The 16,386-nt window shown below is 43.2% G+C and overlaps 1 protein-coding gene across 1 annotated transcript; it reads left to right on the plus strand.

Annotated features, from left to right (window-relative positions):
* The first annotated feature begins 517 nt into the window (after nt 1-517).
* Nucleotides 518-4,940, plus strand: IGIP (IgA inducing protein). The gene has a single exon (XM_029216948.1). It carries the CDS (start codon nt 4,610-4,612, stop codon nt 4,769-4,771), a length of 162 nt encoding a protein of 53 aa, XP_029072781.1. The 5' UTR covers nt 518-4,609; the 3' UTR covers nt 4,772-4,940.
* Nucleotides 4,941-16,386: the final 11,446 nt, after the last annotated feature.

A 16,386-nucleotide genomic window follows, 5' to 3' on the forward strand; every position in this document is an offset into this window, starting at 1 on the left:
GTAGTTTTCCATAATACTCATGGAGTTTCCTCATGGTCTATGTGATATAACTGGTATCGAAATAATTATATTAAATGAATATTCCTTTTTGGAATTCAAGGTTGACTCACTTTTTGAGGAGGGGAGGGTGGCAGGGGATAAGAGACTTTATTTTAACTAGAGGCATTATTATAACCTCAAGATGTGCTCTAGAAAGAATAGGAGAACAAAAAGTGTACCTGTGAACATATTTTTTGTCTTAGTGAGATTGCGCGACACAGTTAGTGTTCGGAATTGCAAAAAAAAAAAAAAATTGACAGTTTTGTCAATAGAACAGAAATGTGTTTTGGCTAAAATTATATTTTGTAAGTTATTTAATTACTTCGTTTTATATTCCCTTTCCCATAGCCTTTTAGGCACTTCATACTTAAAACCAACAAGTGAGAGGCCTCTTTTCAGATCTGGTTTATTTTTGGAATGCCTGAGTGTGTTTCTGGATGGGTGGGGGGGGTGGGGGGGCGGTGCGGCGGGGCTGGTGTTTTAATTCTTGACATGCTCGTCTCAGCATGTTTTGCTATTCATTCTGGATCTTAAGTTTGCAAATTCTGCTGAAAATTCAGTGATGTATTTGAAATGAGAAACTTCTCTGTGATATAGTGTGAATGTTTGTGGCTGGACTCTATTGTGGAAACTTGTGGCTTTGTTTTTAATTGAGGTAGAAAGTTAAACTTCCGTTGTTCAGATTTTAGGTTTATCTAGTGGAATTGTGCCCAGTAGTTATCTAAATATGGACCAATTTTGGGAAATGAAGGTTGACAAATGTGTATTTGACTCTAGATAATCCTTTATTCAAAATCATAAAGGCTTACATCATTAGAGTTGTCTTAGGTTTTATGTTGTCTTGGGTTAAATGTGGATGATGATCAGCATTATATCTATGAACTTCCTTTGGGAAAAGAGAAAAATTCAGTCTCCAAACCTTTTCTTGGAGACTAAATTTACCATATATGGATAATGAAAAAATTTTAGAAAGTGGCTTTGATTATTTTTAAATGGAATTTAATCAGCTTAGTTATTTTTCCTAGTTTGAAGCACTTATTTCCCAAATGTGAATAAAGGGAAAAGATCAACAATTTGGCACCCCCCTTTTTTGAGGCCATTTTTAGTTTTCTGCCCCCATTTCCCAATCCTGTTATAAAATGAATTACGGGTATCCCTCTAAGTCCCTACAACCCCTTTTGGGGGTCACAGATACCTTTGATAATCTGACAAAAGTGATGGACCCTCTCCCCAGAAAGAAAATACAACATATACAGATAATTTTGCATACAACCTCAGGGGCATCACACATCTTCTGAAACCCAAGTTAAGGATCTCTAAGTAAACTCTGTAGAGAAAATTTTAATGCAATTAATTGATAAAATTAAGAACTAAGTATTGGCATAAAACATTTCAGATTGGAATTATCGTTAGATGATGGCCTCTACTAGCAAAATGTGACATTCCAACCAGCTTTGTTAGACATTATAACATCCAGATAGAAGGAAAAAAGAAGCAAAGTTCTGAGAGCTATTTTTAAGGAGTCAGGGCATCTCTAGACATGGGAGCCACTCCTGGTTCAAGGCAGGGGTCAGGGTGCCTGACAGCTTCTAGCAGGGTAGAGTTTGATAAACCACAATGCTCAGGATGCCAAGGGGTTAGCCATTATCTTAACCCCTTTCTCACCAAAAGATTTTAGTTTTGTGTATTGGGAAACAAGACGTCACTAGGGAAGAAAAAGATTTGCCTTACAACTTTGCTGGAACACATCAGTTTGGTGACGTATGGGACACCGGTATCATTTTTGAGAAGGTGCATAAAACCAAAGTAAATTATTCTCTATGTAGAACATTATTTACTAGTAACATTTGTTTGGATGTATTAGCTTTGACAATTTTTACCAGTAAATATTGGTTTTATTTAAAACTGGGAATCCAGTTTATAAATAAGATAGTTGATATATCTGTCCTTTCCCCCATGTAAAGAATAGTTTAAAGGTTTATGCTTACTTTTTATTTTTCTCTCTTGATGTCATGGAGTGGGGTGGGGGCGGGGGAGATCTTTGAGTCAACAACCGACAAAATATCTTCTTCAAATTTAAAAATTGAGAAAGCAGCACCTTATTTAAGTCTAACTGTATACCATTTTAGTGCATGTATTAGTTTTAATAATGATTTTTTGGTGCATGCCTTTGGGCTTATTCAAAAGTGTACAATAGGAAAGTATATGTATTTCCTTTCTTAGAAAGGAGATGTTTTTCTACTTTGCAACATGTGATTACAAAAATCTTCCTCTGTGGGAAGATTAACCATGTATTGAACTACTGAAAAGTATATATTTTTAGATATACAGAAAGCATCTACATGGAGCAGCATTCAGACCTATATAGAAGTCATAGCATTCTATATAGGACCAAAAAGGAAATAACATTAAACACTTAAACAGACTTTGTTGGGTAGAAATACCTTTAGATCTTGCATTGACTTCCAAAAAGAAAATGCCACAGAAGTTTGCTGAAAACTTTTGTTGTTTGAATTTTCTCTGTCAGTGTATTTAGCCCAAATAGAACAGCTTTGGGTTAACACATACGTAAGAATCAAAAAAACAAAGCTAACTAAATAAATCAGTCTGGTTTGCCAATCCAGCTTGACTGAAATAAGTAAACTAATCACTTGCAACATGAAAAACTGTTCAACTCCTCTAAGGTTTTGACAAAATAACCTTGGCTGATGTGGGAAGACTCCCACTTTGATTTCTGACCTGACAGTGAAGATTCATGCTTGACATGATTTCATACCTGACAGTGTCTGTTTAAGGAGCTGTGGTACAGTCTGCTAATTCAATCCCAGATACCTGTTGATTACCTGTGAGATCTAGAGTCCAAAGTAGCCAGCAGCTGTATCCCTGAGTGCTCTGTGCCCATCAGATCTCTTAAAGTAAGCAGGGTTGGGACAGGTCACAGCTCTGATGAGTGACCTCAGGTGCTGTGGACAGCCCCAGATTTAAGACTTGTATCTGCTTTCTTGGGAGTCATCGCTGAACTAATGTCCCACATGGTGTTACTTACTGTAGATGCTCTCTCTTGGAGGAGGCCCAGAGCACACATCCTAATTGCTTGTGGTACTCAGAGAGGGGGTGCTAACTCTGATGCCCTGGCCAAATTCCAGTTTAGGGATGTGGGTCTTCTTGCTATTCTAATCGGAAACATGCATCGCTTCCCATTTTCCCTGTTGATCTCAGTGCAAACTGCACTAGTATATTTCTTTGCCCCGACCCCAAGTCTCTAAGATGCTGGTGTGTATTATATAGGCCAAGTTCATGCCTTATCCTAATGCTGGAAAGTTGAGGAATGAGTGAGCTTGGTGTCACAGTGCCCTGTAGTTGGAAGGTAAACTCTTGTGGTGTTTTAGGGATGAAGCTGGCCCTCTTCTTAGCATAAGTTGGGGAATGTGCACTGGCCGGAGGCTTCCAGCCATGAGGTGTGAACTGAAACCTATTTTCCCTCTTTTCTTATAGCATGTTGAGAAAATCTGTTGGGTTTTTAGCAGTCAGGGAAGGCCGGAGTTCTGCAGCTTTAATCTGGGTAACTGAGGCTAGTTTGAGCAAGTCTTTGGTTAATTAACTAGGTTCTCAGATGCCACAGACTCCGTGAAAAGTCACCATTATTTTCAATGGTTGTGATAGAATTTCCCCCAGTAGCCATTATTTTAAGATTATATTGCAGAGTTGCTTTATTTGAGCTTTTCGTGTATACACAATCCCAAACTGGAAGAAATAATAATTAAAAAAAGGAATCCTGCTGTGAAAGGTATATATTACTCTAGATTTTTCTTACTGTAAATATTGTAAGATTGTAATACTGTCGATATTTTATTAACCAACAAATGTTAATCTATGTGAATTCAGACTTATTTTAAACGTGCTTCTTATTTACTGTGTGTGGTCCCTGTTGCTGACAGTATTAAGTTATATTCTGATGTAAGATTAACTTTATTAAAGAATGTAAACATTGTTTCCTTATGGGAAAACAAATAAAGTATAAAGAAGACAATTCTTTTCATTAAAATATACTGTGTATTTACACTTGCTAGACCCAGCACCACTTATAAATTTAGTACACTCTTCAAAATTTTAGTTAACACAGCTGACATGGATGTGCTCTGTTTGAAAGTCTAAGAGTAGGTATTGTTGGAATATAAACAGTTTGTATTTGTCTGCTGTGAATCATAATCTTCAAATTTCTAATCGAGTTTGTAAAATTTTTATAGTAAAACATTTTAACGACAATTTAAAAATTTATCTTCTCTAAAGAATGGTCAAAACAATATCCTTTCAGAAATAGAATTGTTCTCTAATATCTTTCCAAAATGATTTTGGTTAAATGGACCAGATGTATGTTAGTTAAAATTGAAGACAAAGTTGTAATATTCTTTGAGTTTACAAGTTAATCCTTATTGGAGATGTGCCAATTATACAGTAGAATATCATTAATTTGCACTGTTTGGGGACCCCATTAAGAATGCTGAATTTTTCCAACTAAGAAGTAAGCAAATGCAATTTAAAAAGTAAATTTGAGCATTCTGTATTAAATATGTGCAGTTATTATCACATGAAGAAGCTCAGTGTGTCGGGCTGTAATATAACCATACTTGCTGTCATGTTCTCCCATCTCAGTGCTGGGAACTCACCATGTGGAAACCAAGCAAATGTGTTGTGCATCAGCCGGCTTGAGTTTGTTCAATATCAAAGCTGAAACTAGCGAGGTCTGCTGTACTGCTTATTGAAGTATTGTGATTCTTTTAGGCATTGATTCTTACAAAATATATACTGTAACAGTATACTTTGTACAGATTTAAATTTTATTTGAAAAAAATGAAATAAAGTAGGCAAAAAAATAAAGATGTTTATTTTTCATGTGACTATATAAACAGATCAGTCTTTTGTTTCAGTGCCTTTGGTGGGGGTGGTTATGGTTGCTCTTGGAATTTTTGGGGGGGAGGGGGGATAGAAACCATTTTAAGGATTCAGCAGCAGGTATACTTGCCTAATCATTAACTTGCTGTAAGGATTAAGTGGGCTGTCTCACACTGGAAAACTGTTTTCTATTTTATTTTAAAACAAATTTAATTTTAGAGATTTTATGTGAATGGCTTCCCCATCTTGCTTCTTGAGTCAGTTTTTTAAATTCTCTGGTGGTGTGACGGTTAACCAAGCTATCACAATTGAAGAGAAAGAGAAACTTTTCCCATAGATCATGTCCCTTTTCCATAGAAGGCTTTTTGTTTTCTGTCGTTTTAAATTTGAAGTTGGTTTGGGTTACAAAAGAGTCATGACAAAAGATGAAGAGAATCCTCTGCAGAAAATAGCAGTTGTGCTTGAAAATAAGATCCTTTCAAAAATGCTCTTCTAGTGAGTGGAGTGGTAGACAGTGAATGAAGTTACCAATAAAAATGTGGCACAGGAGTGATCCTTCAGAATAGTTTTAATGGGACCTTCTCAGAGAAGATTAGATTATCTGACCAAAAAGAACCATCCCATTTATGGCCTCTGACTCAAAAAGCAACAGTGGCTTCAGGTGTATGGTATTTTCCTCAACCTTTAGAAATGGAGTTGGAAGTTTTATTTGTGCTTTCTCCTCATTTTATCTTTTCTGATGCTTTCACTTACTTTTAGGCTGGATATGAGAAGGTTCAGAACAAGCAGTTGCAGGAACAACGTTCCTGCAAAAGTCACACTATAGAAAATTTTTTCATTGTTATTTAAATGTGTATGACAGTAGTTATACTCTGAAAACCGATGCATGGCCATAGAAATATCTCAAGTTCGCAGTAGCACAGTTTCAGGCTTCCCTGGGTAAATTCCAAGAAAGTTTTGTTGTTGTCGTTGTTGTTTTGGGTTTTTTCCTGCTAAAATGGCCCTCCTTTGTAGAGAACAGCAGACTAGCTGTTGGACTACAGCTAGCCACAGCTAGCTAGCTTTGGACCAGCTTCCACATCTGACAATCACCAACTCCAGTAAAAATAATACAGACATTTTGCTGCATGAAAACTTAAAGCCGAGGGTTTTGGGTAGGTAGGGCAGGTACTAAGAAACTCTAATTTTCCCTAAGTTCGGTAGTGCCTCTGATTTGGGTGGCACACAGAGAACAGGTGGGTACTTCCTGAAGATTCCCCTCTCTCCTCAAGGTGGAATCGGACAAACTCCTGGGTCCCTGTCCCAGAGGAGGGCTCTCTAGTACAGGACGTTGTGGTAGAAACTCTAGCCACGATTTGTAGTAAGTATAAGGGAGTGAAAAGCCAGAAGCCAGGCCCCTTCCTAACTGTCCTGTGGCCTTAATCTTTAAAAGATTCCAAATGGGACTATGATTAAATATGCCCTGTGGTTATTTTGGAGGGCTGGAGGTGAGTTCTATTGCAGGGCTACAGGGGGAACATCCCAGACTTGGGATGGGTCTGAACTATACAGGGCAAGGCTTACAGGCCCATGTGAGCCTCTCAAGAAAGGGGCCCAGCATGGTCAACAGAACTGTTAGTCATTTTTATTCAGCACTTTCTTTTCTAAAGTGATATAATTGGCAATTGCTTCCCACCCCCCACCTCCAATGGATGTTAACTTTTATTTAACCATGTGGTATGTCATTTACTTAGGCCCTTTTGCATGGTTTTTAGAACTCCCTTTGTTCCTAGTGCCAGTAACAATTTCTAAGCGGATTGGACTTTTTGACTTGGGGTACTGGGTTGTGGAAGAGGTTCTGCTCATTCAGGATCAGAGGAAAGAGATCCCTTTTTCCCTGTTTGGCTGCCCGGTAACCTCAGGGCCAGCACAGTCACTGCTGCTTTCACTTCAGCACCATCCCCCACGCTTCCGGAACTTGAGGAGGAGCCACTTTTTTTTCTCTGAAAATGGGGATTCTACCTTAATTTTGCTAATCTCTGGAGTGTTTCCAATAACGTCGTTCCAGTTTTCCTACCAACATTGATTTTCATTCATTTTGATCAAATCAGGCCATTTGGCACTTAGGCTGGCAGTGAGAATATGTCGCAAACAGACTCACTGAATGTTGCAATGTTTAAAAAAGCAGGATATCCCTACCTCACAGCCAGCAGGGTTGTCCAGTTAACCCCACCATCCTAGGAATCCTGACTCTCCCTGCATGCTCAGCTCACAACTCAGACCTTCCCCAGGGAGCAGGAGTTTCTCTGTCAGCCTCCTAGGAAGATTGGCAGCCGCTCTGACCTAGCTCGGCCTTCTCTTTCTGTCTCTGGCAGTGACACTAAGGGTGGGTCTGTACTGCCACCATCCTAAATTTTTCCAAGCCCCCCCACTTTTTTGTTTTTAAAGCTAATATCGAGTGCTTAAAATATGCAAGCTGTGTTTTATCTAGGTTATTTCATTAAATCTTACTACAACCCTATGAAATAGGCACTATTATTATCCCCATTTTACAGAAGAGGAAACTAAGACAAAAAGAGATTGAGTAGTATGCCCAGGGTCACACAGTCAGAATTCAAGTCATGAGGCCTGGCAAGCTGAGACCCTTGGTCTCAGACACTCTAGTGCTACCTCCTCCCCTAACTTGCAGGGTCTTCCTGACTTTGACAGTGCCTTACCTCAGGATGTACTTAGCTGGATGGCAAAGCCAGCGTTCCCTGCGGCAAAGGAAGATTTCTCTGTATAACTCAAAAGCCACATTTCCTGTTCTGAAGGTTGATTCATGAATGAATCCACATTTTCATTTCCCCTGCCCCTTTCATGGGGGAATGACTTACTCGGAGCAGGTCTGAGGAAAGCTGGCAAATGGCCCTTCCAGGCCTCTCTCCACTGCTCTTGCTTAAAGTACAGCGCTGAGTACTCTTCCTGCCTCTTCCCGTCCTCACCACGATGACCTGATCAAAAAGCTCTGTGAATGAGCTCTTCAATTCTGTCTAGCGGAGCTGTCGATTTCTTTCTTGTTCCCAGATTATACCCCCCAGCAGACACCCTATCATCCTTATGGCTGACCTCCTATCTGGGTTCATTTGGCTCCAGATATAGGCTCAAAAAGGAACAGGAGGCAATCTCCAGGAGAGGATCTGGGTCTGCCCAGATTCCCCAAACCTCGCTATTTTCCAACAATTGGCCAAGTAATTGGATCAGTCAGGGCCAGCCCTGTAGTTTCCAACTCAAAGTTTTGCTTGGGCTGTTACGTTTCTGAAGGCACTTTCCTGCACCCTCTAAAATACTACTTCCCAGGTGCTTCCTGACCTCTAAGGGAAGGTCCAGAGTGTCACTCTCCAGGGGCTTCTTCCAAAAATAAAATATGAAATTCCTTGGGACTTAGGGGTGGTTTAGAAGGCTGTGGTATCTATTAGAACTCTTGTCTGAAAAGGGGCGATCATAATCCCTCATAATCCCTCATGTTTCTTGTATCCTCTAAAGCAGTGATTCTCAAGGTGTGGCCCCTGGACCAAGAGCATTAGCATCCCCTTGGAAATTGTTAGAAATAGAAAAAAAAAATTTTCCCAATTTTTTGGCTGCGCCACACGGCATGTGGGATCCTAGTTCCCCAATGATTGAACCCACGACTCTTGCATTGGAAGCGTGGAGTCTTAACCACTGGACCACCAGGGAAGTCCCCAGAAATAGAAACTTCTTGGTCCACACTCCAGACGGAACTGAATCAGAACCTGCAGGAACCCAGCAATCCCTGTTGTAACAAGCTCTCCAGGTGACTCTGAGGCACAGTGAAGTGTGAGAACCACTGCTCTCTAAAGCAAAGCTTCTTTATCTCTTTTGGAGTTTTAGGTTTGAGACTCATGAAAGCTTGGGGCCCTCTCGCCTGCTTCACAGACCTCCTCAAGTCCGTGTTAAGAATCCCTGCTCTGGAACTTAGAGCTTGTCCGTGCCTCTCTGGCTTCCACCCTCTCCACACCACCTTGAGAAGGGGTGGCCACATGCTCCCTGTTTGTTCCTTCATTCATGTCCTATTGGTTGTCGCTGAGAGTGGACAGCCCCCGTGCCAGAGAACACAGGGGAAACGGCTTCCTGCTCCATTTGTGCTGCAAGTGTAGCCTGTGGCCTCTAAACAAAAACCAAATGCTTGGGCATGGGGCACCAGGCCAGAGCCTGGGCAAACAGCAAAGTGATTTCTTCTCCTGGAGCTGGGAGCTGTGTGTCAGAGCAGAACTGCTAAAAACTGTGGAGCTTCCTGTGACAGTCCTGGCTGGGGCATACTGACGGCAGCTAGAGCTTTGTCGGTGGCAAGTCCTGGTTATGCCTGTTGTCCCCATTTAATTGTTTGTGGCACCCCTGTTCAGTTACACAGGTATCCTGGTTTGGGTAACAGATTATATGGTCCCCCATTTACTCACCTAATGGCCTCCTCACAGGTCTCCTTATGGCCGTTCTTGCCTCCTGTAATCCATTCTCCACACAGCAGCTTGCCCATAAATATGGTTACAAGACCCTTATGATCTGGCCCCATCTAACTCCTCAGTTTTCTCTCCTTCCTTTCACCTCCTTGTTCATCTCTCTTAAGCCATACTGGTCATCTTCCCGTGTCTTGAATGCATGGAGCCCATTGCCACATAAGTGTCTTTGGCTTTACTCTTCCTTCTGCCTGGAATGTGCTTCCCTACAGATCCTCACACAGTGGCCCTTTTTCATAAACAGGCCTCAGCTTTCATGTTCTCCTTTCAAGGAGACCCCCTTCCAATCACTCTCCCTCACAGCACTGTTTCCTTTTTCTTCCTAGTGCTTATCACTGTCCAAAACTGTCTTTTCTTTTTCTGTTGATGCACTAACACTGTGAGGGCAGGACTGAGGCATCCCCAGTGCCTAGACAAGCCTGGCACACAGCAGATACTCAGTAAACATCTCTCAGCTAGGCGGTTGGACTTCATCCACTCCCAGAGTGCCTCTGGGGGCTGACTTCCTCATCCATGTTGAATGCAAGTACTATCATCCTGTTTTATCTCACCTCTTGCCCACAGGTGGCATAGGACAGGGACCCTGAATATGAGATGATTCTTCTCTGCCTGCTGCCAACTCTCCTTAGCTTCCTGCACCTCCCACCTCTGTACGGGCCTCAGCATCTCCTCTCCCTAGGTATTTCATCTCCAGATGAGGTTCTGGGGAAAGGGCAATAACCCTGGCCTCAACAGATAGCTTAATGCCCACTCTGCCCACAACTGCCCCCCAAAGCACTGTGGGTTGGGGCTCCAGCCATTCAGCATGCACTTAGGGGGCCCCTTGGCCACTGAGCATTTGATGGGCAGCATTCTTCTGGGCTTCTTGATGAGCTGGGAATTCACTCTCCCTGGAATCCACTAGTTGAGGGAAGGGAGGAGACTAGCTATCCAAGAGGTTATATGCCCTGTTTCCAAATGCCACAGGGTAGGAGGTGTCCAGAGAAGTATGGCTTCCATAGAGCACCAACATCACTGGTGACGTTTCACCAAACCCTGGCTCTTCTACTCTCTGTTACTTGGCCCTCCCCTGAGTCTTTAAAATGAGAGTGGTGACAACTAAACCCCCTCCCTCCCATAACATTCCAGGGCAGCAGCGAAAAAGAACCTCCCTCCTTCATTCTAAACCTGAGGAGGAAATGAGGCTCCTGAGCTCAGCTGACTTTAAAATAAATTTAGGCTCCAAGATAAATTTAGGGCTATGGAATATGGACTCAAATAGCAAAGTCATACAGAGATAGGAGGTAGAGTTTGAGAGTTTCCAACCAACTCGCCATAAAGTGAGACCCTGATGAGAACCAGGCTGCTGCATGGTGGGCAGAGGATAAGGAAGGGGAAGCAAGGACTTGGAGACCAGACCATCACTCTGGAGGATTTCCAGGGCCTTTGTCCGAGTTCTGGCCTTTGGGGAAGGAGCATGGAGGTGGAGGTTAAAAATATTAGGTTTGAAATCAGATCGATGCAGATCCAGACTCTGTCACTCACTAGCTTTGTGGCCTTCAGCAACTCTACCTAACCTCCCCTGGTCTCAATTTCCTCATCTATAAATGGGATAAGAGTTCATTTGATTGTTGGGAAGATTAAATGAAATCATTCCTGTGAAGAACTTACAGCACAGAGTAGTGTTTAATAAATGCTTTCATCATCATTATCCTTGCTGTTGTTGCGGTTGTCGGTCAGAAGGGAGACAAATGTGGAACTTGTGTAGCCGATAGGAGCCCTGCTTCCATTAGCCTCCGCGCTCCCAGGTGGAGGAGCCGTGAAAAGAGCACATGCCTCTCAAGAGTGACCAGCTAGACTGCATTTGGCTGAAGGGAGGGGAACCCAATCTGACCCCTTCCCATTTCAGCTTTGGTCCTACCTACATACCTTTCTCCTGCCAGCCCAAGGAGGATCCAGTCTGTGGTGCTCTCTTCACAGGCCCAGATGTGTACTGGACCAGATTTATTTTTGGTTTGTCGCTTACTATCTCTGTTCCAGGCCTGGAATGTCTGAGGTTTTCTAGGGATGGTGGAGGAGAGCGCTCTTTTGAAAAACAAAACGAGGTCTCAGTCTAGGGGCTCTGCTTCCTTCTGGCTACAGGCAACAACAGAGAATCTGCCATCTGCCAAGGGTGCAGGATGACTAGAGGTCAATGCTGAATATTAATTCACCTGTTGGACATCTAAGATAGCAGTTAATCAGGCCTGGGGAACAGCTCTTGCATAAGGAAAGGAGAGATTTGCCTTTGGCAGAAATTTTTATTTATTTATTTATTTTTGGCTGCGTTGGGTCTTCGTTGCTGTGCACGGGCTTTTCTCTAGTTGTGGCGAGCGGGGGCTACTCTTCATTGAGGTGTGTGGGTTTCTCATTGCGGTGGCTTCTCTTGTGGTGGAGCACGGGCTCTAGGCTCATGGGCTTCAGTAGTTGTGGCACACAGGCTCAGTAGTTGTGGCATGTGGGCTCTAGAGCGCAGGCTCAGTAGCTGTGGCGCACAGGCTTAGTTGCTCCGTGGCATGTGGGATCTTCCCGGACCAGGGCTCGAAGCCATGTCCCCTGCATTGGCAGGCGGATTCTTAACCACTGCACCACCAGGGAAGTGCTGGCAGGAATTCTTAAGCTGGGGCTTTTGGGAGTCTGTAAAGCTCCTGAAATTTTCTACAAGATTATACCTGTATGTGCAAGGTACATTTTTCTGAGAAGAGGATCCATAGTTTTCTTCAAAACTCTCAAAGGAAGTTACAGCCCAAATAGGTTCAGAATCACTGGTCCTGATCTGAGAGTAGAAATAGAACCCTCCTCTAGGGGGTCTCTGAGAAGCTGCATTCTTCAGCTTGGCTGATCAGAAGGACTGAAGAGGACCTGGAAGCAGGGCTGCTTAGGCTTCGAGGAAAAAGTGCTATTCTCTTTATTGCACCTAGGTTGACTGGTTGGAGCTTGCCCTCTCCATTTGGAAGTTGGGGATTTTGAGCTAGCTAAATATCCCTTATTTTCTCTGAAGTTTGGTTGCAATATTATAAAGCACTCTAAACTGCCATATTTTGTGCCAGATGGGGGGACTGGCCTGGTGTCAACTCAGAGGTGGGAAGCAGGGTTGAGTGACTGTGCTAGGTTGGTGTGGTAGCAGTAATGGTGGGGGGTGAGGTGCAGGGGTCTCCTTATGTTGCCCTCATTTGGGTGCTTGTTACATAGTTGGTACTCAGCCACAGTTTTTGCACTGATATGTAGTTGTTTCCTTCCTTTTGGAGACGTTAAATCTAAGTTCCATGGTCCATTTTTTAATTTCACCAAGGCAGTGGCTTCTCCTTACCCCTATGGCATCTTTTCATGAGAGGCTAGGAGCCCCAGTCTTCTCCCCAGCTGTGCTTATTTACTCCTTACCCCTCATCCTACAAACCCTGAAAAATAGCTCTGAAAGCCAACTTGGGACCTTTGAGATTGTTTGCTGCTCCTTGGAATATGATTCCATCATTGAGTGTATTCCAATTCTGGCCAGTCCTGGTACTGTCTCCTGCTTTCCTCAATACCCATCATTCCTTGTTGCAGCTACTCGTTCATGTTAAAAAATGGCATCTATCTCCCTGCTGAGAATTTTCCCCCTCCTCTCAAACCTCAAGTCCATGTGCTCAACCCAGCTTACTGGATGGCATCAGAATGCGACAGAGGTTTCCTAAGGCTTGCCTGTCCTCCTACCTGAATCAGGCAAACACTCTCTTAGCTCAGAGTCAGCTCACAAGTAGGAAGTATGGGCTGAGACTAGCTGAACACAATGGTTCCCTGGTCTCCCCCAAGAGCAGAACCTGATCCCTCTAGGGTGAATTGGCTGACAGAAGCTCCATGGGACAAGAGTTTCACTTTTCTTTGAGGGCCTTGAGTTGGAGTATTCTCTAGACATGAAATAGAGTCAAGTCTCTAGGACATAGGCCTCTGATTTGGAGTCATCAGACCATATAAGGCCACTCAGCCCACCCAAGAACACAGGTACTCCCATCCTCACTGCCACTAGGGGTCTGGACAGGGGCCACCATCCCAGGACTACCCTGATCCTCACAGAGCTGAGGGGTCTGATGGAGGTATTAAAGCCCACACAGGGCAACATTTTCTCCACATGCTCTTCCAAAAGGCTCTCTACGCAGGGAAAATGAGGTCTTGGGAGGATCTGCCTGAGCCACATCCCCTCTGTGAAAGATGGGCCTACAGACTGGAGACCATGATGTCTGACAGAGAGTCAGCCCTTCCTCCTCCTCCTCACCCAGGGCCAGCAAAACTGTTTCTGGTCCTTCCATCTTGCTTCATTGCTCCTCTCCTGCACACTGATCCACTTAACCCGCTCATTTTACGCTGGCTCTGAATAACTATGACTTGAGTTGTCTCTTGATTGTAGGGCTCTGAGGATGATAACAATGGAAAGTACCCACCCTCTGGTGTTTGCTTCCTCCTGAACCCTGACTTCTACGAAGGAATTGTGAGGGAAAGGAAAGGCCTTCGAGGCCATCTGGTCTCACAGTCTGCTGCCAGGCAGAATGAGCCACCCCTTGGTCCAGGCCGACTTGTCCTTTTAACCTTATAATAGTTCCTTGGGTTATACAGAGGCTTTTTATTTTGATCAAATGTATCTGTCCTCTCCTTCATGGCTTTGTATTTTATGGTTTTTAAAGAAGGTTTCCCTATGCCCAGATAATAAACATATTCTCCCATATTTTCTTATATTTCTTTCATATTGGGTTGGCCAAAACTTCATTCGAGTTTTTCCGTAAGATGTCACGGAAAAACCCGAACGAACTTTTTGGCCAGCCCAATAGTTGTACTTCTATGTTAGTTCTTTAATCCATCTGGAATTTATGTTCATATATGGTGTGAGCTAGGGATCTAACCTTATTTTCTTTTCTTTGGGCAGAGGGTCACGTGTTGCCCAGAATTATTTATCCTATAGGCCATCCTCTCCCCCGTGACTTGAAATACTACTCTTCTCATATTCAAAAGTCCCGTAAATATATGTGACTGTCTGGATTCTCTATGCTGTTGCATTGAACTTTTTTATATTCCTTGTACAGTACCATTTTAATAGTTGTAGCTTTTGAGTGTGTGTCGATACAGTGTATTTTTCTCTTTCATCCTTTTCCCCCAAAATTGTTTTGTTATTCTTACATATTTTTTCTTTCCAGATGTACTTCCCAGTCAGCTTGTCAAATTTCATTTAACAAGTCCTATTGGGATTTTGGTTGGGATTTTATTTATCATGTAAATTAAGTTGGGAGAGAGTTGATATGGTTACAATATTGAGCCTTCTTATCCAGAAATAGAATGTCTCAGCTATGTTCTTAAGGGCCTCCAGGGGAGACATTCTCTCTTCTCCTGACCCCTGCAGTCTCTCAGTGTCCATTGGCTGGTGTCCTGAGCCACCAGAGCCTGGTGTTGCAGTGTCCTGTGATTCTAGCTTACTCATTCCCTCTTCCCACTCAGAGATGGATGAAACAGTTGAGTATTTGCTTTTGCTCAGGAATTCCAAGCTTTATCTGTCCAAGACCCAAAAGTACTCAGGGGAATTGTCCTATCTCTTTTAAGCCCTGCTTTTATATCCCGTTCCTAGAATCCCCCTTCTCGTCTTGCTCTCTCAGGAATTCCAATATTTCAAATCTAGAGTAGTACGGCTTAATATTTTCTTTAGTCAGGATTTCCCTGAGAGTCTGGTTGGCCTGAAACACAGTCTCTCATTCTGACCTTCTGTCTTTTCACATTGTTCCATGTAATTTCTAAGCTTCATTCAGACAAGATGATAGCTTGGAAGGAGAGCTCACAGGTATTCGAGAGAATAGCAGTGTTAATGATTCTATGCCCGATGCCTACACTAAAAGGAAGAGCTTATTGCCCCTGACTTGCCAACAGATAGCAGCCTATGACTCTGCTCACCACCCTCAACTTTACAGAGTGTCTAGGAATTCCCAGGCATTTTTGATTCCTGATTTCTGTGCACCAGCCTCAAGAGGCAGGTTGTTAGATCCAGCTGACTGCCAATGGCCAAGAGGTCCTAGCCCTTCTGCTCAAAACTCTTCCAGGGATAGCTGTATCCAGCTGTTTTGCTGCCAATATGAAAGCCAAAAAAGCCAGAGCTAAAGTTTTCTGGGCTCTCAGAGCAGGTGTGGCAGCCAGGAAGTAGGAAAAAGGAGCCTGACCAGGGTCCAGGTCCTCACCTCATCCCCCAGAATAGCTGAATGTGCTTTAAGGCCAGGTACGATGGCAACACAAAGATATAGGCAGTTTGCCCAAAGTGTTTGCATATACACCTGAGTACCAAGAAAGGCCATGGAGTCCAGACACCCAGACCTGCTTTGCCCGGCCATGTTCCTCTCCTGTTTCTGCATCCACTTGGCTGTCTGCATCACCTCCTCCTGTTTCCAGGTACCTTTGGGTGAGGTCAGCACCACTTACCACTAAAATATCCCCTTGATAAATCTTCACCTGCTGCTTATCCAGTGAATAAGATTTCAGGGTAAGGACTGCAGAATTTGTCATAGTGATTGGAAAGTTACTCCAACTTAAGACTTCCATAAAATGATTCCTAGACATTTGTGTTTCAAAGGACAGAATGAGCCACTCCCGCATAGTGAACCAATTTCAAGGCCAGGAAATCTGCCACAGGGGCTGAAAAGTTCTATAACACAAACAGAGCTACAGCGTCTGATTCCTCGAGGTCTCGCTTCCAAACATAATATGCTGCAAAGAATTTTCCCTAACCATCTCCCACCACACCCCCCAAGTTGCTCAAGGCCCAGCCAGCCACCCAGTTTTACATGTCTAAATCTGAAATCAAAGTCCCAGGCAGGGAGAGGGATTGTCACAAGTAATTGCAACATCCCACAAGAATTTGTTTGGGAGTTAAAAGGAGCCAAACCTGGGCCTTCTCCAAAGCTTGCAAGTCTGAATTTTTTGAGAACCACATTTG

This window comes from Monodon monoceros, unplaced genomic scaffold, assembly GCF_005190385.1.
Source record: "Monodon monoceros isolate NGI ecotype Baffin Bay Population unplaced genomic scaffold, NGI_Narwhal_1 Super_Scaffold_12, whole genome shotgun sequence".
Classification (NCBI taxonomy): Eukaryota; Metazoa; Chordata; class Mammalia; order Artiodactyla; family Monodontidae; genus Monodon; species Monodon monoceros.